The 22,147-nt window shown below is 39.0% G+C and overlaps 2 protein-coding genes across 5 annotated transcripts; one reads left to right on the top strand and one right to left on the bottom strand.

Annotated features, from left to right (window-relative positions):
• Positions 1-206: 206 nt before the first annotated feature.
• LOC5505291 lies at positions 207-12,010 on the bottom strand. Of its 4 annotated transcripts, none has more exons than XM_032373722.2 (12): positions 11,865-12,010; positions 8,548-8,587; positions 7,754-8,037; positions 7,286-7,493; positions 6,583-6,696; positions 6,255-6,409; positions 5,981-6,072; positions 4,699-4,753; positions 4,418-4,490; positions 4,300-4,335; positions 2,401-2,511; positions 207-1,618 (listed from the first exon to the last, which is right to left on the bottom strand). In XM_032373722.2, the coding sequence occupies exons 1-12, from the start codon at positions 11,936-11,938 to the stop codon at positions 1,391-1,393; spliced, it is 1,470 nt and encodes a 489-aa protein (XP_032229613.2). In that variant the 5' UTR covers positions 11,939-12,010; the 3' UTR covers positions 207-1,390. The 4 variants fall into 4 exon arrangements, with proteins under 4 accessions (XP_032229613.2, XP_032229614.2, XP_032229615.2 ...); XM_032373723.2 differs by having other exon boundaries at positions 4,475-4,490; XM_032373724.2 differs by having other exon boundaries at positions 8,294-8,587; positions 11,865-11,991.
• A 227-nt stretch (positions 12,011-12,237) lies between these two features.
• Positions 12,238-15,351, top strand: LOC5505294 (ankyrin repeat domain-containing protein 49). Its single transcript, XM_032373726.2, has 2 exons — positions 12,238-12,807; positions 15,080-15,351. The coding sequence occupies exons 1-2, from the start codon at positions 12,393-12,395 to the stop codon at positions 15,334-15,336; spliced, it is 672 nt and encodes a 223-aa protein (XP_032229617.1). The 5' UTR covers positions 12,238-12,392; the 3' UTR covers positions 15,337-15,351.
• Positions 15,352-22,147: the final 6,796 nt, after the last annotated feature.

Genomic DNA, 22,147 nt, shown 5'->3' with positions numbered 1-22,147 from the left:
CAAAATCCTGGCTACGGGCCTGATACGTGGGTGTTTATGGTATAAGAAGTTATCCAGCATAAACACAAAACTAAAATACCAAATAAAAAATCCTCTTACGGATTTTGCTTTTTAGATAATGCTGGTTTACAACATAAGGATTTCAGATTCTAAATCCAAAACAATAAGGGTCTCATTATAGTACTAAAAATGTCAACATTTTCAAGTGGTGTTGTCTTGATACATTTATTGCTTATTTTCCCTCTTGTGTCCAGTATTTTCTGTTATACTAAGGGTACTAGCGCTAAGTACATCTCATTCATTTTTATGTTTGGGACATCAATGGGTAATGTCATTAGCATCATATAAAAAAAGAAAAGTCAATAATTTCCTATTAAGGTTTTAGCACTGTTTGGCTCCTCATCCCAATTTATGTCTTTTGTGCCTTGTAGCCTTCTATTTGTTCTCTGAATTCTATCACTTTAAAGAAAACTGCAGAGTAACAGAATTACCTACAAGCTTTGTCTTTTCTTTTGGGGCTCAAATTTGTGAAGTCTGTGATTTTTATACAAGCGACCATAATAACAAAGTAAGCCATAATACTAGTGCTGTGTATGCCATAATACTAGTGAAGTAGAAGTTATAATACTAGTGAAGTATAAGCCATAATACAAGTGAATTATAATCCACAATACTAGTGATGTGTAACCCGTAATGATACTAAGTGATGTATAAGCCATAATACTAGTGATGACAGCGACGAAACTATGGAACAACATTCCGGGAGAATTGAAAAAGCGGCCATCCAGTTCAAAGCTGCAATGCGCTTACACTATCTCCCAAATCTCCCAATGTCAAGCCTCGGACTTGGGTTTTCAATCTATTTCACTATAAATATATTATCTATTTTTTTTATTGATTATTGATTATTTTGTAATTTGAATGTTTTTTTTTTGTTTGTTTGTTTTTTACGGAGGGCAACAAATGTATCACACTTCAATTCATAAACATCTTTCATAAAAATGTTCTCTGGTACTTTTCTCTATAACCTACTGTAAATATGTAGCTTACATTTAAATCCTACGAGCCACACGTGCTCTGATAGCCAGGGGCTTGTGAATTGTGTTGCACATTCACAACATGCGCTTATACCGATTTAAACCTATTTATTTGGTTTTGGTCTAAAGGTTGGTTGCGTACTATCATAGCCAGAGGCTTGCCCCGATACCACAATTTGAGTAATATTTAAGAAACTCAACTATTCCATCCTTTAACAATATAATCCTCCATTTTGTCCCATATAAAAATAATGAATAATTTACTGCATTACATTCAAATTGGCAAAAGCATTATTTTAAAGAATATATCACACTTGATGTGACACTGGGCATATTCCATTCAATCCGTTTTCTCACAACTCCTGGTGTAGCGGTGCAGAATGCATCTGTTCAAGTCTGCTATGGACATATGCCCTTAGTTGCGAGGGTAGCTCGTTCTCACTTAGAAACTGTTCTATCTCATCCTCCGTCTTTTCATAGCGAAGCAGAAATTCTTCCACATGGGGAGGCTGCTTTGGAAGACTCGCTAGAATATCTAAAAGTTCCTGATCCCTTGGGCGCGACCTTCCGACTAAATTCACCTGAGATAAGAATGGAGACAAAAAGCGATGATGTACTGTATGTGTAAGGACACACACTTTGTATTCTGCTGAGTTCCATGGAATCACCTCGCCTTATGAGGTGTGTATGGCTATAGGGTGTTATCACGTCTTGCTGGGGATGATAAGACTGCAGGGTGTTGAGTTCCATGGTATCACCTTGCTTTGTGGGGTGTGTATGGCTACAGGGTGTTATCATGTCTAGTTGGGGATTATAAGACTGCAGGGTGTTGAGTTCCATGGTATCACCTTGCTTTGTGGGGTGTGTATGGCTAGAGGGTGTTATCATGTCTTGTTGGGGATGATAAGACTGCAGGGTGATGAGTTCCATGCTATCACCTGGCCTTGGCGACAGGATGTTAATCATGTCTTGTTGATGATTAGAATGTAAGGTGTTGAGCCCCATGGTATCACCTCGCCTTGTAGGATGTGTATAGCTACAGGGTGTTATCATGTCTTGCTGGGGATGATAAGACTGCAAGGGGTTGAGTTCCATGGTATCACCTTACATTGTGGGGTGTGTATGGCTACAGGGTGTTATCATGTCTTGTTGATGATTAGAATGTAAGGTGTTGAGTTCCATGGTATCACCTCGCCTTGTGGGGTGTGTATGGCTACAGGGTGTTAATCATGTCTTGTTGATGATAAGACTGTAGGATGTTGAGTTCCATGGTATTTATTTGCCTTGTGGGGTGTGTATGACTTCAGGGTGTTACCGTGTCTATAAATGCAACTAAAAGGCAGTAGGCATTTGCACCTCTTACCTCGCCTGGTGGGGTGTGTCCAAATGCCTCTTCTACTACAGATGGTGACAGACTGTTTACTTCCGTTGCAGTCAATTGGCCATTACCATCAGTGTCAAGAAGAGCAAAGTGCTAAATAGAAAATTAGGTTATATTGGTTCTAAAAGGGGCATCTCATTCATTATAGCAGAATTTGTGGTTTACAGTCACATCGTCCACAAACCGTGTCGTCCAAAACCATTTCGTCCACAAATTGAGTCAACTCGTCCACAAGTAGAGTCAACTCGTCCACAAAAAGTCAACAAAAATGAATTGAAAGAATAAGAGCGAAATTTTCGTGTTGAATTTGTGTCGGCAGTCGGCAGTCGGCAGTCGGCAGTGTTTTCTTGTTAAACAACAAATCGGTCTCGAAGCGGCGTGAACGACACCGCCAATCTTAGCCGCATCACTGAAATCGCACAAAAATAACTACACAATCTTTAGTCTACGTATTCCAGGGATTAATTCGGTGCTAGTTACGTAGGGGTTCGTGGTGTATTAAAGGAATAAGAGCGAAATTTTCGTGTTGAATTAGTGTCGGCAGTGTTTTCTTTTTAAACAACACAACGGTTACGTAGGGGTTCGTAAGGGTTCATTTTAATGCAATGTTTTATGTCGAATTGGTGTTCCGAATAACTGTGCATATAAAGTTAAAAAGACTCTCTTTTTTACAGGTCGACGTTTTTTATATAAAACTCTTATGCTACGAGGCTACATTTTTGTGAAAACTATGTGTGGACGAGTTGACTCTACTTGTGGACGAGTTGACTCAATTTGTGGACAAAATGGTTGTGGACGACACGGTTTGTGGACGAAGTGACTGGATACCGAATTGGTTGTTGCACAACCACCAAAAATTTATCTAGGAATAGCACATAGTCAATCATACCACCGAGAACAATCAATCGTCTTGCTGTGTGCAGTCAAATGTTTTTTGACGCGACAGTAAAAACATGAAAGCCAGTGATTGGTTTTGACAGGTGATTGACTATGCACTATTCCTAAACATGACAATTGTGATGTACATAGGTGCACAGGACCAGAAATTATCCCGCAACCAAAAATAACACAGAGGGTTAAAAAGTACTTGCAATTCTAAGTACAATGAAGGGTTTCAAGTTACCCAATTTCAAAAGAAGTTAAAAAAAAGATAAAATTCCAATACAATACCTATATCTATTATAATTACATATGGATGAATACAGCAAACAACATAACCTTGCTCAAAGCAACCAACTCTTGACTATTCACACTCTAAACATTTGTACTTCTGAAACATGACTCCAACACTATAAACCTTTCTGGTAAAACTAACCCTGAAAAATCTTTTTTCATTTGGCAACCCAAACGGAACGTGTTTTCCAACATGAAATTCATGTTCACGTGAGCATGAATTTACTAACATGTTTCATGCAGCCAGTTTGGAATTTGTTTTGCTGGCTCCTCTGGATAGATAAAAGCAAGTCACACTGAGCCCTGCACTTGAGGAATCATCACGCTACTACTGTTGCAAATTTAGACATGTGAGTTCCTTATGTTATTTGATGACAATTATTTCTGATTATTTTCTGCTTTTCGGGCACTGTATTTCTTGTACAGTCATATATCAATACAATAGTTTAAGCCAATGAATTGAAAGACAATCCGTCCACTTTCCCTTTGTTTGTCCATTAATGCAACTCCTTGAGGCTCATTTAGACTTATAGGGATTTATTTTATTTCGACTTGTGAATCCTTGTGGGTCCCGGGATCAGTTGGGTGACTTTTGGGGATGGTTTCGGGTCCTGTACAGCAAGCAACAATGAATTTGGCTATAGTCATTATAATCTGCTATCATTACTTTCAACATTATAAGCATCAGAATTAACAGGGTAATATTACCTCTCTTGTAATAAGCATATCCCCAGTATGTTCATGCTGGAATATATATATATAAAAAGTAAATAACATTTCACAATGATAGCTAATGATGGAGAGTAATGATGATGTGTTTACTTACTACTATGACTGGATTGATTTGATGGAAATTGATACTCCCTCCATAACGTTCGATTACCTGTACAGCCTGGAACCTAATGCAAACACACAAAAAGAATGTCACACTTCAAGTCCGCCCAAATGCATCCCTTTTGTCTAGCCTGCATATAGCAAGTGTTTCTGTGGTGTTTCAGAAAAGTAATAAGTCTGTTTCAGTTTATTTAATAAGACTGCAGGTGTGACAGGTTGGATAGCTTCTGTCAGTGTTAGTAATAAAACTGCTGTTGTCACCAATAAACTTACTTAAGCATTACTCCATATGTGAACTTGTAATTGCTAAGTTCTGGTTGTTTCTTATCTGCAGACAGGGAAAAAGTAAGTTTATATTTTATTTTGTCATATTGATCCTAAAAAGTTGTGTTTAGTTGGGGGAGAGCTAGAGTTTTGTACAGGAGGTACTTACTGTACATTGTACCATTACCTGCATTCCTTCCCCAAACTAATTCTCCCGTGTCTAATACAAGTCTTGGTTAAATAAATGGCTTCCCCCTGCTCAAACGTCTTCTCTGGCAGTTGTCACACATTCGAAAATCTTCGAAGAATATCAAGCGATCGGCATTCCTTCTCCCTGTTTATTACAAGTCTTTGTCAAATAAATGGCTTCAAGCTGTTTAAAAAGTATTCGCTAGCAGTTGTCACATATTCGACAATCTTCGAAGAATATCAAGTGATCGAAATTCCTTCCCTCTTCGGGGTAACCTTTTGAGAATAAACTAACTTTAATTTGCCTGTGTCTGCTCTCGTAAATCCACGATAGAATCCTTCGCATGCTGATGATGTGTACTACGCTTGTGTCTGCTGGTCATTTACCGCCGCCATGTGATACACACATTTGCGTTATTTGAAAACATAAATAAATGTTACGATTATTTCTTTTTATCTCATAACCGTCCCTTCTTATTCAATATCCTGCCGTTGTTTGCTATGAACAAGAAATCATTGGCTTTCCTCCGCCATCTTTCTTATCTTTATCGTCTTTATTTCTCAAACTTGAAAATGTCTTGTCTTGATCATCTACAAATTAATGAACTCGACGCGTATCAGACTAAAACTGAATTTGTTGTTTCTAATTTTAACGATAACCATAGCTCTGAGAAGACGTTCACACGAACAATTTATTTGAATCGCTTGCAGAACTCCTGTGTGTATTTTAAGTGTATGTATCAGCAAGTCTTCGGTTACGCATTACGAGTTCTGTTTATCAAACGGTTTGTCCCATCAGCTGTTCGCAAACGTTGTTCGCGAATTTCGCGAACAATTTTGCGAACATATTTGCACATGTTCGAGAGCGGTACTGTATTCCCTTTAAAGCCAAAAAGACGTTGTATCTTTATTGTAGAAACAGAAAATATTAGACTTTCCACAATGAAATATATGCCTGCGCATTCCAACTGCGTCTGTTGAGTTGGGCAATTGCATCAAATCCACCCCCAGCCTGCCTCACTATTTTTTTGGGTTAAAGGTGTGGGATGGAAACAAAGCCTGGCCGTGCATTGTGTACCTTCACAATTCAAACAGCAAATACCTTGGCAGTCTGCAGGGTTGAATTTAATACCAGGCGACCACCAAATGTTAACTGCTACATTCCTGGAGGAAGACGTCACCTGGTGTGCCCAGCTTAATGCAAGTAAACACAGAATTACACGGGGGTGCAAGATATTTCTTATTGTGTCTTGTACAGGTTTTTTCATGCCATTTTCATGGCATCCAAAATTTTGAGGCCCCAATATACTTGAAGGTTCTGGGTAATTAATACAGATGTATCAGTTGACAATCAGAAAGCTCTATGCAACACTTACCCATATGGTACATACATGCAGTCTCCAGCATGCATGTGAGCCTGCCACCATGGGATATGCTGAAGGAAGGGATATTGGTACATATCCACCTTGTCGACATTTGCACTGCAGTAGTCACCTTCTTTATGATCCATATTAATATCCTGACTGTGTATCTGCATAATTCAATAATAATGATAAAAACATGAAAAAAAAATAATTTTCATTTTTGATAATATTCTGGTAAATAATTATGTATATGGATATCTTTACATATTTTTATGATGACGTATGTATAAAGAATTTTAAATAACAAATACTGTACTTATACTCATTTATGTCAAAGTACCTGATCAACGAAGAACCATACTTTCTCTCCACTGAAAAGGCAGTTTATGTTCTCCACCTTATCATTGTGGAGATGTGACTTTGTGCCTCCACTACTAAACCATAGCACAGAATCCTGTCAAGTAGAAATAGGAAAATTTGAATAAAAAGGTAAAACAGACAATGAAGTATAATTTTTCGTGAATCAGGATGTCAAAAAAGGAAGTATGTATGCTTTGTGTATTTAAATTGAGTTATTTATAAAATTCTCTCTTCAGGTATAGTGTCCAAATGCTCATTATTTTTCAATGTGCATGTGTGGATTCGTTTGATTTCTTGGGTGTACAGTTCAAATTTTGTTCTTACATGATTAAACCTCAGATTGGCTGTATTATGCAGTTCATACAAAAACCTTTTTGCAGAAAGCTTGGTTTGTGACCAAATTATTTTGTCATACTTTTAAAAACGTTTTAGCAAATTCAACTATTTCCTCGCAAATATTGAACCCAGAGGAAACACACGATGTAAGAAAATATTATTATAAGTTAGCATGGCACGAGGGGAATTTAGTGATTAAATGTTCCCACAACCGAGGGATGATTAGTTGAAGTCCCGATGGCGCAGGCTAGGAATTGTCCCTCAGAAAACAAAAGAATCTGAGGTGATCATGGTACTGTATAACATTTCATATAAGCTTCTCTGTGCACCATGTTGAACTAGAATACCTGTAAGGCATGTGTGAATCCTCCACAAAGAAGGCATTCTGGCAGGGAGAATTCTTCCCACATTCTTTCTGGCAAAGTGTCTACCAGATATCGCTCAGATGAGTTGTAGATGTCAAGAAACTCTTCTAAAGGCATGTCATCTGCTGAACGGGCACGATTCTCTTTCTTTCCATAGTCCACTCTCACAATCTCATGACCATACTTTTTCCTGAGAAAGAAGGTTTTGAACAAAACAATGGGGATTGGGGGATGGGGGCTTTAGTAATCCCCACCCCCCCCACCCCCCCATCCCCACATGACTTTTCCATACATTCTCTATAATTACATAAGCTCCCCTTCATTATTCTTACTTCGAAGTCCCCTACCCAGAATGCTATGAGTGTTATGCTAAAGCAATGCCAACTGACATTTTACAATGTGATGAAGTTTTTAAGCATGGGTGTCACATTAACTATTATCTACTGTCACCTGAGATAGGCATCTGTCCAAAGATTGAACCCCTTGGAAGATTTAGCAGCTCCTCGAAAGATGACGGGTTTAGAAGCTAGCACATAATTGTGGTAAAATTCAGAAGGACTAGGCATGTCATCTCTGGACTCTACATCTCCCTCCTTGGGTTGGTGCGAGCCAAGAGGCATCATGTGTCCAAGGGGATCGGCCACAGCAGATGAATACACCAGCATGCAGAGGCAGAGGGTCAGCCATGCCTTTGGGGTCACACACATTTTTGGGAGTTGAGCAGGATTAGTTGTCTAGAAATAAGAAATAAAACTTACATTTTAATGGCAGATATGTACATCTAATAAAGAAAACAAGTAGAGGTATGGTTTAATGATGTTGGCCATGGGTGGTGTAGATTTACAAATCTTTGGGTTTTATTGTTCACTTAAGGAAGAACAGAGAGAATACTATCCACAAATATTTCTTGTGCAGGGGGTTGCAAACTCTGCTGGAGAACTGCTCGTCATTAGCATATTCGATTCCCACATCTGTATAAACGTCACTCACCACAAGATAAAAAATCTTTGTTCTTCAATGCCATCATGCCATGTTTATTTGGAAAATTCTTAGGAGTGAGGGGGGAAATTTACATGTTTCCCCACCAATGTTTGCATAGGCAGGTTTATAATTGACAGTGATTGGGCAGCTTTTTGACATTGAACACAAGCTTGCTAAACACAGTGGCTCAGAAGCATTTTGAAAATTTCATGTTGTCGGTTGCAGACAGTTTTTCCCCTTTGTTTTTTCCAGCCTGTCCTGACCTTTCTCCGGGGCCCCTTACACTTGCCAGCTCTCACGCGTCTATAAAAAAGGTAGGAAAACAAACTAGAAAAAAATTCGCATATTTGCATATGTGTACCTAAAAAACTGCTCTGAAATCAAGAAAACCACCAGCTGCACATATTATAAGTAGTGAAAAATATATGGAATGGGGTGGAGGGGGGGCTCTGGGTAATAAATTCCTATCTGCACTTTCCTCTGGTTTTCCTCCATCCACAAATATTAACAACAGAGTTTTCTGTAAACAAGCTTTTTATTGTCTATGGTGCCCATATATGGGAATTTGTAGAATATGTTATCAGCTCTGTGCAATCTGGGGAACCACCTGCAACATGCAGGGGTTTCCCATCTACTCATGAAAGTTTATTTTGTCATCTATCCAAGAGAGACTTGTGTCACAAGGTCAATCCATTTTAATTGAAGGAAGCATTTTTTTGTTTTCCCTGTACTTAAAGTAGAAAGCCTAGACATTTTTGTTAATTATAGGTACCATATAAGTTCTTTGTCCTTGTGAGCAAAGCAAAATAGTAGAGGTTTTGTTGTTTATTTAAGAATACAGTCAAATAAACCAAAGTCATTGAAGTTATGTGAGCGTTTCACTTGTATACAAAGGTTAAAGGCTAACACCACACACATAATTGTCGAAGAACCTCAAATGCAAATCTAGTGGGCATGTATTTTTGCTCTCTTGTGATATACTAATACCTAAGACTCAGTAACATAAGTACCAAAAACAACAACCCCCTAATGTCATAAGCATTGAAAGCCTGCGATTGCTTGGATAAACACAGGTAACCCAAGCCCACTGTGTGTATAAGTAAATTATACTGGTTCAGGTTATGTTGTGTGTACTGTATCATGGTTTGCAGTAAACATATGGGGTTGAAAGAAGCTGTTCGCATTACTACGAAATAAAATCCTAAAATCTCAATATTCTGACCTGTCGATGTAGTCTTAAATATAGTATTTTTAAATATGGTAGAAGTTTCAAGCCTTTATTTTGGCCGGTATTTTGAAAGTTACGTTGAACGCCCCCCACCCCTAAACTTACAAGTTAAAAATAAATGCCCCCCTTTATTTAAAACACCTTACCCTCCCTCCCAGCTTAAAAACAAATGGCATAGTAGTTTGGCTTCTACTGGGTGAGACTTGCTTAATGTCAAGAAATGCTTACTATGCTATGTAATCCTGACTGAGAGTAGAACTGTACAGGACCCGAAATGATCCCCAAAATCGACCTCAAGGATACTACTGAAAGGAATACAACATTAACATAGCACAGCCTTGCTCAGAACAACCAAACTGTTGACCTTCCATCACACTGCAAACATTTGCAGTTCCGACACATGACTTGATGACTCTGACAATATAAATCTTGTTTCCGGTAAACATCACTCCTAAAAATCTATATTCATTTTACAACCAAACGTGTATTTCACCACAAAATCCATGTTCACATGAGCGAATATTTACCAACACATTTTAGGTAGCCGGTTTGGCCGAGAAGATAGCCGAATAACAAAAGCACACTGAGTAATTCACTCAAACAACCCTTTTACTACTGTTGCGAGATGTGGCTTTTGTTGAAAGCAATATTTATGCGAGTTTTAATTTCCTTCATGTAGTCGGCACATGATAGGTCTTTCATTCACCGAATACAAACAAACATGCACAAAAGTAACCTTAAGAATAACCTTATGTTTCATCTGTGTATCGATGTGGATACTTTCAGTCTTTTCATCTATAAATGATTAATTTCAATCTTTTTATCTATAAATGATTTATTCATGCATGGTTCTTCAAATTACTATCACGGAAATTGTCATTTGACACCAATTTCTGACTCAACTACTGTATTTCCCGCGCAGTTGTACAGTATATTAAAATCTTAATACTATGGTTTTAGTTAATGTAAGTTTCCTGATAGTAACACAAATTACGTTAAAATGTTTTGAATGTTTTTAAAACTGAAAGCCAATCTTTCCACATTCCTTTTGTTTGTCCATTACTGCAATTACTTGATGTTCATTTCGAGGACTCCCGGGGATCGTTTCGGGTCCTGGGATCATTTCGGGTCCTGTACAGAACTCCACTGCACTTGGGTTTGTTATATTTCCATAGTTTGTAAAGCCCCCTCCTATCTATTGAATCCCCCCCAACAGACCGTCGAAATTTAATAAACGCCCAGGCGTTTTTTTAGATCATTTACGGTATACACATTTTCATAAATGCACAATTTGTTTCCTGTTGTTGTTTTTTAGATTGATTTTTTCAAAGCTATTTGACACCAGGAGGGGGGGTACTCAATCATGCTGACTCATCGCTGCGGCTGGCCTCGAATTATTTGGGGGGGCACGATACAGAAACTTGAAAACAATGGGGGCACAGTTTTGCCGGCGCAATAGAAACATAGCCTGACACTCAGATTAATTGAGCCATGTTTAAACATGGCTTGATGACTGGCTTTTGGAAAAAAAAAACATGTATTCCTGCGTACTACTTCACGTGCTTGGCATATGAAACGAGACACACAATTGGCTTATAACTGACCCATCAACTCAGCTGATACATTCTCTATAACGGTCGTCTTACATCCCCTTCGCAACGTTTCCGTTTCGCAAAATAGTACTCACAAACTCACACATTGTGCTTTTCAAAACATTGTATTCATCATCACGAAGTTTTCAGGCAATTACAACTCAGAATCTCCGAGAATATTACTTAACCTGGAGATTTAGCGTTTAACCTGGAGGTTTGCGGCAAAACCTGGAGACTCCCGGTTTATCCGAGAGAGTTGACAGGTCTGCAATCCCACTTTGACATCTAAATTCTATTCACTCCGAAACCACACATTAGCTACCCTCATTGCCATCTGATTATGCTTCCCACCAGTCCACTCAATACAGCCTTCAACGGTCGAGACAAACTTAACAGCTTATTTCAATCCCATATGTTTACTGCCTACCATGACTCACACAACGTAACGTGAACCACTATAATTTAATCATTTACAAAATAAGCATGGGTTACCTCTGTGGGATGAATTCTTTCTAAAATGCAGAAATGTTACCCATTAGGGTATTTGCCATTGTCCTACTCAGAACCATGGCCAATGACTCCCTTTATTAAAAATTATCGTTTTCTTTAGTCTTTAAACCAAAAGTAAACTCTTTTGCCACGCGCCTTATGTGCTGTTTTGATAATTATGTTAATTTTGTTATGGAAGTTCAGGTGCTATTTTGTTCTTTTCTTATACTAGTAAGTAAGTTACTTCTCAAGTAGAGTAAAACTTATATACCTTGATTGAGTCGAGCAGAAGCCTTTTAACTGGTGTTGATATGATCCACTCCTAGAAATTGGTTCCTTTTGCATGACAACACGGTCTTGGCCTCTGGAGACCTACCGAAATGCCAACGGGATTTCTTGTAGTCAAAAAAACAATTGAGATAGCTAGGGAAGGGTGGGGGATTTGTTTTGATGGAATAATCATTCTTATTCTTGAAAATGCTTACAAATCAACAAAATTGCAGCATTTTTAATGATCTTAATAAATATTATTCTGAGATTGAAGTGCATTTATATCAAAGTAATTAATTTAATTCGTCGTCTTAGATAAACTCCAGCAAGCTTTACCCCTCCCTAGCAAAAACATAGGTTTGCTCTTGAAGGCCTGGACACTAAGCTTAACTGACGACAACATGGGGGCAACAACGAGTCTATTTTGTGTTTTGTAGGAAGTTTTCTGATTTTGCGCAATTATATATGTACAACCATATATTTATTCATGACTTAAGAGAAAGTAAGGAATAAGTTTATTTTAATCGTTATGGATGATGACGAACCGGATTTGGACATAAAACTCGATCAGTTTGGTGATTCTACCTCACAGCAAAGAGAACTTTCACCGACAATATTTTTACCAGAGAGTAAAGTTCCAGCTAACATAAAGAAATCCAGTGAGACATGGGAAGATGGAATTTCCTTTGACAATGAAGGGATAACTGACAATTTGGGCAAATTACTAGACGCAGCGGAGCATGGGAGAGTGAATGAAGTAAAGGAACTGTTGGCGAAGTATCCAAGACTTCATGAGGGTTGTGATGCAGACGGCTACTCAGCACTGCACAGGGCGTCCTACGAAGGACATGTTGACGTTGCCAAGGTGCTTCTGACATATGGTGCAAACGTCATGGCAACCACACATGATGGATGGCACCCTCTCCATTCAGCATGTCGGTGGGGTAAGGGAGTTTTCATAAAACACACCCTGAGAGGGAGGAGAGATATTGAGGGGGGGGGGGGTCCGGAAATTTTTTACTCATGTAAAGGAGCAAAAAAAAATGAGCAATTAAGTAATTTTATGGGCCCTACTTATAAGCTTTTTTTCCTGAAATGACCCAGAATGTTGAGCAGAAATACCAATGAATGGAATACTATCATCTATAAGTGGTAACGTAATTAAGATTACTTCAGATGCTTGTGCATTTGTGCATAGTACATAAGAGAGGGGTCAAATATTGCTGGGGAAGAGGGAAAGGCCATTTATATTTTGGGGCAGCCATTAGGGGAGGGTATAATGATTTGGTGTTAGGGATTTACCAGTATTAAATCTAATAAATCATATATGCTTATTGAGAACTTGCTTAGGCGAGAGATATTGAGATTATGTTTTGAATTACATGTTGCCCTGGGCTTGATTAATATCTAACAGACTATTATAGCTGTTATCATTACAGAGGATTACATTTTGGGGTGGCAAAACTGATAAAATATATAAATTATTATAAATTAATATATTATCAAAATAAAAATCATAAGATTTGGATATTTTGAAGATATTTCTTGTATAAAACATCCAAAACCGATATTCACATTGTGTTACTATACAGCAGTTGAACCGAAATCTTAATCTTCAAGGGCTTTAGCCCATCATGGTAGATATGTGCAAAGTGCAAGGTGCAATGAAATAAATTTAGGTGAATTAACATAAAATGAAGTAAATACATTGTCATGCCATCTAATTTGCAAAATGGTGTCTCAGGGTTGTCTTGAATTTTTCTGTGGTAATTGCATCTATTATGTTGTTGGGCAGCAAATTCCACTCATTAAGTGCTCTTGTGATAAAGCTGTTTTTTTATACGTTGGTCCTTTTACCTATATTTATGAACTTGAGTGGGTGGAATACTGTACTCCTGTGTGCCTTTGCTTACATTGTAAACGTGAAGGAATGTCAAGGGCTAAATTCCCATAGCACATTGCCTTATAGAATGTCACAAGTCTAGTTTTTTTTCTCTCCTTGGATCAAGGGATAACCACTGCAGATCATTCAGTTTGTTTGTCATAGTTCCTGGTGTACGATTGTAACATCTTTTAACAAAGATGCCCTGCGCTGGACCCTCTTGATGGCACTTATTTGTTTGTGGAGATTTGGGTCCCACACAGAGCTGTTTTGCTTTTTCTTGAAAACTGGGAATACGTTAGCACATTTACAGCCCCTTGGGACTGTAAATGTCGCTAGTGATTGGCTCAAGACAAATTGTAACCATGGAGCGCAATCTTATCTGCAGCTTCTTTTAGTACCCAGCACATGATTAGCTGGGCCTTTTGCCTTCTTTGTAATGATGTTCTAGTAGTTTAACTATACCATATACTTGGAACTTAAATGGTTCAAAATCTTCAACACAAATACCCTTTATGTCTGGTAACACAGTTGTATCCTCAGTTGTGAAGACAGATTTGAACTGGTCACTGAAGATCGCTGCCTTCAGCTGGTTGTCAGACACTTCAGTGGTCCATAACATAATTATCATGGGATTCTGACTTCCTCCAATCCTAGGACGTCTGCATTCTCCTAGCCAGATTGTAAAGCCTTTGCTTCTTCCTCCTCAATCTCCGCAGTGTAAACCAGAGCAAGTTCCAACGCCCACTGATAGTATTTGTAGGGACAAAACATTCCATAGCCTTTGATATAGCACCCTTGAAGGTCTCCCAGTTCTGCTCAACACTGTTGAGTAAAGGTTTAATAGGAACTCGCCCCAGGCCTCCTGTGATCAGTTACTATACCATTGTTGAATAGGGTCTAGGGAAGATGACATGTGGTGTCCATTAGTTATCATATTGATGTTGAATAGGGCCTAGGGTTGATGACGTGGTGACGTGAGTACTTTATACCGATTTTGGATAGGGTGTAGGGAAGATGCGATTCTTGTCATGTGACATTCCAAGCACAAGTGCATATTAAAATAAAATAATGAACTTTGTTCATTTGCATGGAAAAACATCATGTGCCACTTACCATAAAATCATATTGCAATGAAAGTACTGTATCTTCTTGGAAACTGACTATATAAACTGGAAACTTAATTTCTACAATTAACCCCAGTTGCCCCTTAGAAGTTCAACTGCCTTATTTTCCTTACTGGATTGTCATTGGTTTTCATATACTGTATATTGTCTGATTCTTGTTTTAGCATTGATTATATTTTTATCTTAAAGGGCTGATTTCTTTATCAGGTCAGGTTGAAGCTGCATCTCTTCTTCTTCAGAATGGAGCTAACATTAATGCCCTAACCAATGGGAAACAGACTCCATTGCACCTAGCAGCATTAGGAATTGGAGGGACCGCCACACTTAAACTTCTCCTGTTCAACAGGAGATTGGATGCCACCATACTTAATACCCAGGGAGAGACTGCTCGTGATATTGCAAATAGAAGTGGCAAATGGGTAGACCTGTTTGAAGCTGTTGAAGAAAGTATGAATGTGCAATAAAATGGATTTAACATATTTTTATCCTATCCTTGGGTGAAGTTTTGATAGACAGAAGAGCCCCACACTACCATAGACCACTATCCGCACGACTGCTCTAACATCTATATTGAGAGCTGTTGAGTGAAAGGTAACTTGTGAAGTTAAGGGGGGTACATGTGGACTGTCAATGTTTGTTATCTGGAAGAGAGTGGGGGAGTAAAAACAGGTATAGGGTAGTATGGGGCTTTGCTGTATATGCAAATATTCAATCACATCCTCAAAGAAACTTCCAATAGAAACTCTGCTTTCAATATTTTGAAATATTTTTTCGCGTTTTTCCGTTAAAATTCATCGGATATTGTTAGGTAATCGACCGGAAGTAAACTGGTGACATGCGGCTTTAATAAATCCTTATAAGTCCATGCCTTGCATCATGTATTCGTTCTCACGTTGCCTTCGCTCGATCGTTTTCGTTTCATTTCATTTATTTTGCCTACTTTTTGGCTGGTGTCAGAATCTGATAGTTTTCGTTTCAGTATTGCATCTGTTTCTACATTTTTCTTAACCGCACGGATCTTAATTTCAAGTTCCGACGGTGGTTAATAATAATAATAATAATAATAATAATAATAATAATAATAATAATAATAATAATAATAATAATAATGGTTTATTACAGATTCCAACAATTAAGAGGCTCTTCTTCTGTAAGATACTTACAATTAACAATATACACTACTGATAAAAAAAATTCTAATATAGTAAGTTCTAAGTTATAATATCTATATGCAATTTAAGAATATGTATATAAAATGTCGATTAAACGTGTATTCAAAGTGACTGTCTTAAGTCCTTCTTAATGTTCCTACAATGCTTTTTGTTGAAGTGTTCCTAAGCGATGGTGGAAGTTTATTAAAAAGAGTGGCAGCTGAGTGTTGGAAAGTTCCAGATTCTCTAGGAATTGAGAAAACAGGAGCAGCTGATGACCTCAAGTTATATCCAGTATCATTGCGAACACTTAGTCTTAAATATTCAGGAAAGCTATTATTGTATAAAGATTTGTGAGCAAGTTTTAATATATTAAATTTCACGTTCTCTTTAACTGGAAGCCAGTTTAATTTAATGACGTCTTCCAACCCAGCAAATTTCTTGATTACGAATCCAGCACAGGAATTCTGCAGACGTTGAAGTCGCTTTTCCTGATATGCAGGCAGAGGATGGAATACCATGCAGGCGTAATTAAGTTTTGAGAGGACTAAACTCTCTGCTAGATGTTTCCTTACATGGAAGGGTGCCAGATTTTTTAGTCGACGTAGCATAGATAAAGTCCCATATGATGAGCTTAACAAAGAGTCTACGTGTGTTTTCCAGGAGAGATGTTGATCCACATGGACACCCAATAGCTTGGTGCATGAAATTCTTTCTAGCACAGAATCTCCACAGACAATAGCAAGATTCCGATCTTCTAAGTTATGATAACGTGCCATTTGAGGCGTAGAGATAAGCATCCAGTTTGTTTTGGAAGGATTCAGAGCCAAATTACTGGTCTTGGAATAGTCCTTCAGGTTTGCCATGATTTTGTTTATTTGAGCTGCTGATGTATCCAAATCACTGGGCTTAGAGTGGACGTAAAAAGTGGTATCGTCCGCGTACTGAAAACAGTCACACTGTAGTTCAGACTGGAGATCCGCAACATAGAAATTAAAGATAACCGGACCAAGGATAGAACCCTGAGGGACTCCGAATTCCACTGTTTCCACGTTCAGTTCAGTGCATTTTATGTGTTGTTGACCAAAACATACCTCACAGGCGACGCTCTTCTGGTTTTTCCTAATAGTCTTTTCACAATTATCGCATTTAAGGCTTGCGGGAACCTTATGTATATTCCCAGTTGTTCTTTGTTTACTTCCGATGCCATGCTTCATTTGTCCACTTTTCGTTGGGCCGGGGTTTTGCTCAATATCTCCAGACCGTAACACCAATTGAAAAGAGGCCGTCGAGTTACATCTACTACTAAATTTTTTTTGTGGCTTTGTGACTCATGGCTTATTTGGCACTCTGGACAATGCCAGATGGAGCTTTCCGTGTCTAAATACTGTATTTTGCGACTTGTTGGAAGTTGCCACGAGGTAGAACAGGGAGAGGGAGGGAGCTTAATAAATATGCCGGAATTCAGCAATATAAAAGTACTCTAAATAAATATAAAGGGTTTTTGAGTTTTTTCGATCGCGGCACAGGCGGCCCAAGTTCATTTTAAGTACAATCTATCTACTGTTTTGATGGGGATATGCAATAAATTTACAGTGTTTATATGGGTTCGTATAAGCGTCATCGATAAGCTTGCTAAATTGCTTAAATCACTTCAGAGTTCCAGAAAACAGTGTAAAATAAAAGTATAAGTCTTAACTGAACTTGTGCTGTTGTTATTTCTCGATTTGTAAGCCTAGAAGTTGGAACGAAGTGACTCTTGGAACATAAGTGACTCCCTCTGGTTAGAACTTGGGCCGCCTGTGATCGCAATCGCTTTACCAAGCCAAAACTCAAACGGGCAGAAGAGCATCCTCGGGGACCGCGGGCATCCGCTGACCTCCGCGATGGCAAAAGAGCAGTTTTCGCTAAACGGAACTCTCTTACAGCGTCACATGAAACAAACTCCCCCCGTTTGTCAATTTTAGAACATTTATTAGGGCTATAAGCCTCGTCGGCATTGCGTTTGTCCAGAAAGCCGCAAAAACAGTGCGCTCGGGGGTCTTGTGTCTTCAAAGAACGATGAGCATCATGGGACATACCCTTCCCGCCACGCAAAGCGCTATTGGCGCTTTGTTTTTGACTTGTTTGACATTGTTCCGATTTATCGCTTCAGTTTTCTCTCAAAATATTTAAACCATACAACATTTATTTGCAAGATAGAAAAAGGAGTAAGTTTTGGTGCCATGGCGACTGCTGGTATTGAAACGGTGTGCTGGAAATGCTGGTGAGTTTGCTCAAAAGTATGTGATGAAGTCATATCACAGGGTTGTAATAAGTGGTTGTAATGGTATGACTTCTTAAAAAAGCACCAATCACCATATTTCTACTGCAAAAGTGGTTGGGGTCTTGTGACAAGTAGATGATCATGTGTTTACAGTCAAATGATATCCTCTTGTATCCGAGAAACATATGGTTTATTGGGTGAGGCCTTAAAGGTCTTTATGTAGTGACTAGTAATCTACATCTAATCTACGACTAGCATCAACATTGAGCAATTGACTTTCAGTGATAATTTTATACAGAACATTATTTTTTGTTATCACTTCTTTTTTGTAGTATTTCTGCTATAATTCAAAGTTGCTTTTTGGGGGACTTTCGTCATTGTTGCTTGCTTGTGGCTGCCCTCACAATGTTTGAAGACTTCCCTTTTGATTTCTTGTGTTAACACTGTTGGAAGGTAGACTTTTTGTTTTAGGTTTTCCTGGTGATTACAAAGTAAATTCGGGCTGCTGTGCAAGGTAATCTGGGATTTGTGGCTCCAAGTGATTTACTGAATGCATAAAATTGGAGACAAAGCTTGATGTCAGATGCCATGGTTTAGCCAACCTTCACCTCATGTTTCCATGGTCCGGAGCCACCAACCAGAGTAGGATGGCCACCTTCTGACACCAGACTGTAGGGTAAATAATAATAATAATAATAATAATAATAATAATAATAATAATAATAATAATAATAATAGTTTATTTCAACTACCACTATCGCAGGTGATTCTGAATTACAGTGGTATGGTCATAACACATGACGAAGTTATTTGCCATAAATATCACTGGTAACGAACGGTTACAAACTCATTAAGCCTAGAGGTCATTCCTTGAAATGAATCAGTTCTCTGTGTACCCGATCTCAGAGAGGCGTTTGAGAGCTCCCTGAATTACTTGTCAGCAAAGACTCATCTAAAGTAGTATTTGGGGGATGTTCTTGTTGTTTTTCGAGCCGCGAAGCCTGATCCCTCAGGTTTTGAGCTTTAAGTACAAGATTCTGATAGCCCATTTGGTTCCAGAGTTGTTTCATTACTTCAATGTACCCTCGCGTTCTTCCATTTTCATTCCGAGGTGGATTCTCCGAGGATATAGTTTCCAATGCCCTCTTTTTACACACATCACTGTTCATTTTGTCCGTCCATTTGAGCTTTCGGGTCGGTTTTCTAGACATTTTAAGATCATTTCTCACGAGCAAAGATTAGACCGACTGCTTCCCGCCATGACATAATAATAATAATCATAATCATATGAAATAATAATAATAATCATAATAATATATTTTTATTTTATTTTTTAAAAGTGATATTTTTCTTTATTAACAATAAAGATAATTATAAAATCTAATAATCTATGTACAATTCTCTACAATCAAATTTTTTGACAATAAAAATTTTTGGTTAAACACTGATGAATCCAATAATAATGATAACAATGTGTAAAAATAATTTAAAGGCAAAAAACTAATTCTAAAAGTATGGAGTGTTAAAATATCGAGAAAACTATAAACTAAAAAGTATATTAATCTTATTCAACCCGAGCTTTCAGAGTTGGCAATTTAAAAGTCAATGTTCTTCAAATCGAATCTGTAATTTCTTGCCCTTGACCCTCTGAGGCAGACAAGCGCAGAACGGAGAAGAGCGAAGGAGACTCTCGCCCTTATCCAGCTTTTAGTGCCACTATATCGTTCTCCCTTCTTAACAGCTAGCAGCTCGGCGAGGCGACTGTGAAAACGCAGACATTCTTTACCCATCCCACCAGTGCTTGTAAATACTAAATGCGTAAAGGTTCCTTGTTTAACTTCGAGAAGTCTTCATGAGTATAATCTTTTCTTCTCGTTCTCACGATTGCGATAAATCTGGTGTAGTTGTAAGTCCCTATAAGAGCCAGCATTAGGGTGACAGACCCTGACATCAAAGAACGCTGCTCTTTGTGGTTCCCAGAAACCCCGCGCGTGTATATCTAATCTTGCATCTGGGGCAGTATTAGATCTCCTTCCGAGTTGTTCCCCTGTGATATCTTGCAGGACAGGCTCGATCTTTACATCATTGCAGACCATATCAAGAAGATCCGCTTCCAGGTCCCTTAATTCGTTATGGCGTTGGGAAATGAATCCTCCTCGCTTACAGATGATCGCGTGATCTACTTTGAACTTGTCCCCGCACATGCAAGTAGTGGGGATATCGTTTATGGGCCAATCATAACGTAGTTTGATGGCGTCGCGAAATTCCCCCTTGTTTAGGTTGTAGCCCATCTCACGGAGGGGGAGCACTGTAAGCCACACTGAAGATCCCTTTTCTGCGTCAAGATCTAGTGCGCGGTGGATGTTCCGCGGAGCTTCGTCCCTAATGCCATCTGCTCTCTCCTTAAGTACCTCAGCCCTCTCGCTTTTTGCAGCTTGCTGTAGTGACTTCACAACAGAATCGTCAGCCAACTAATGACTTTGAACTACTATCTGTTGGACGAGTGGGGCGGTAGCTTTAACAGAAGATGATAGCTCTATATCTGCTTCAAGACATGGATTTGTCATGCTTAGTCCCCCTAGACGGACGGGTACTGCAAGAAAGTGGACTATGGTCAGTGATTGCGGGAATGAGCGCATTCGATATCGCGTTCTCAAGCGGCTCTAGTAAATCCTGAATGTCTGGCAGAGTCCTTAGAAAGTAAGTATAGCGATGTTTCAGGCCGAAGGTATATGCAGCATAGCATGCCTGTGGTTGCGAGAGGGCGAATTCTGCTAGCTTTGTAACCTCGCCTACCCATTTGTCAACTTTTTCATTGACGTATTCTTCTAGATAATCCCGTGATCCTATAACTGCACCGAGATGTTTTTGTCCCTGTACTGTCACATTGACAGCCGTACCACTGAATACTTCCCTGGCACTTGCCTCCTTATCAGCCTTTGAGATGATCCAACACTTTTTGGCGTTCGGGAAATGCTCGGGCGAAGGGTGTTGATGTTATCCCACCACTTTTTTATTTTCAGTATAGAGCCGGCTCCGCAGGCATCATCGGCAAACCAGCACTGTTTGGTACTGGATGCCGCCTGCAAACTTGTGATCAGCGGTTGCATGCTTAAAGCGTAGATGGCCATAGCAAGCGGGTCGCCTTGCGTTGTACCTTCTGCAGAAATTATCTCTTTGCCTCCAGTGATAAACAAGCGCGCCGAATTCCTATAAGTATTGATGGCGTAGATTGCTATTATCGGGCAAAGAACCCTTGTTAAGTGCAGTTGCTCTATTGAGCGCATTAAATGCGTTGGAAGCATCGATAAGAATGTTTCGCTTTAGGTTGGTCCATGAAGTCATCCGTAAGATCCAGCACTCCCCCTGTTGATGTTTCTCCGAGAAAGCGAAGAGCCAAATTGATCTGACCTTCGAGTACTAGCTTTAAAGACTTTTGATCTTTCTGGAGAATCTGATGTTTTAAGCTTTCCAATACGCCCTTGAAGAATTCTACCCAAATTTCGCCTGCCTTCCAAAGCGCAAGACGCTTTGAGATAGCTTCCTAATGGTCCTTTGCTTTTGATTTAGGGCTTGGCTTTTGGAGGGCTACGGCCAAGAGAACAAAAGCTGCCTTTAGCGACACATTTTCAGAGCCGGCATTTCAATCATTGATATGCGACGTGACTTGATCAATAAACTCCCTTCCAATTTTTCCATACGGCACCAGAAATACGTTCTTTTTCCACGTAACGATCTCATTGTACGCGTCTGTAACGACCGAAGTCGGTATAACTTTTGCACTCCCATCATTCCTTGTGTTCCAGGTGATCATAGTTGGCTTGTTTACAATATTATGCTCTGGTAAACACCCCGGTG

Source organism: Nematostella vectensis, chromosome 3 (genome assembly GCF_932526225.1).
Source record: "Nematostella vectensis chromosome 3, jaNemVect1.1, whole genome shotgun sequence".
In the NCBI taxonomy this organism is placed as follows: Eukaryota; Metazoa; Cnidaria; class Anthozoa; order Actiniaria; family Edwardsiidae; genus Nematostella; species Nematostella vectensis.
Note: the sequence above shows the minus strand (reverse complement) of the source record. Positions and strands in the feature narration are given on the sequence as shown.

Bases quoted from the DNA above. Each gene is read 5' to 3' on its own strand.
- LOC5505291 (XM_032373722.2), bottom strand. From the start codon at position 11,938: ATGCAAAAGGAACCAATTTCTAGGAGTGGATCATATCAACACCAGTTA. The intron at 8,588-11,864 runs GTATATAAGTTT...CCTTTTTTATAG, and splicing joins TTCTGCTCGACTCAATCAAG to ACGCGTGAGAGCTGGCAAGT. The intron at 8,038-8,547 runs GTCAGGACAGGC...TCTTATTTCTAG, and splicing joins GTAAGGGGCCCCGGAGAAAG to ACAACTAATCCTGCTCAACT.
- LOC5505294 (XM_032373726.2), top strand. From the start codon at position 12,393: ATGGATGATGACGAACCGGATTTGGACATAAAACTCGATCAGTTTGGT. The intron at 12,808-15,079 runs GTAAGGGAGTTT...TTTCTTTATCAG, and splicing joins CCATTCAGCATGTCGGTGGG to GTCAGGTTGAAGCTGCATCT.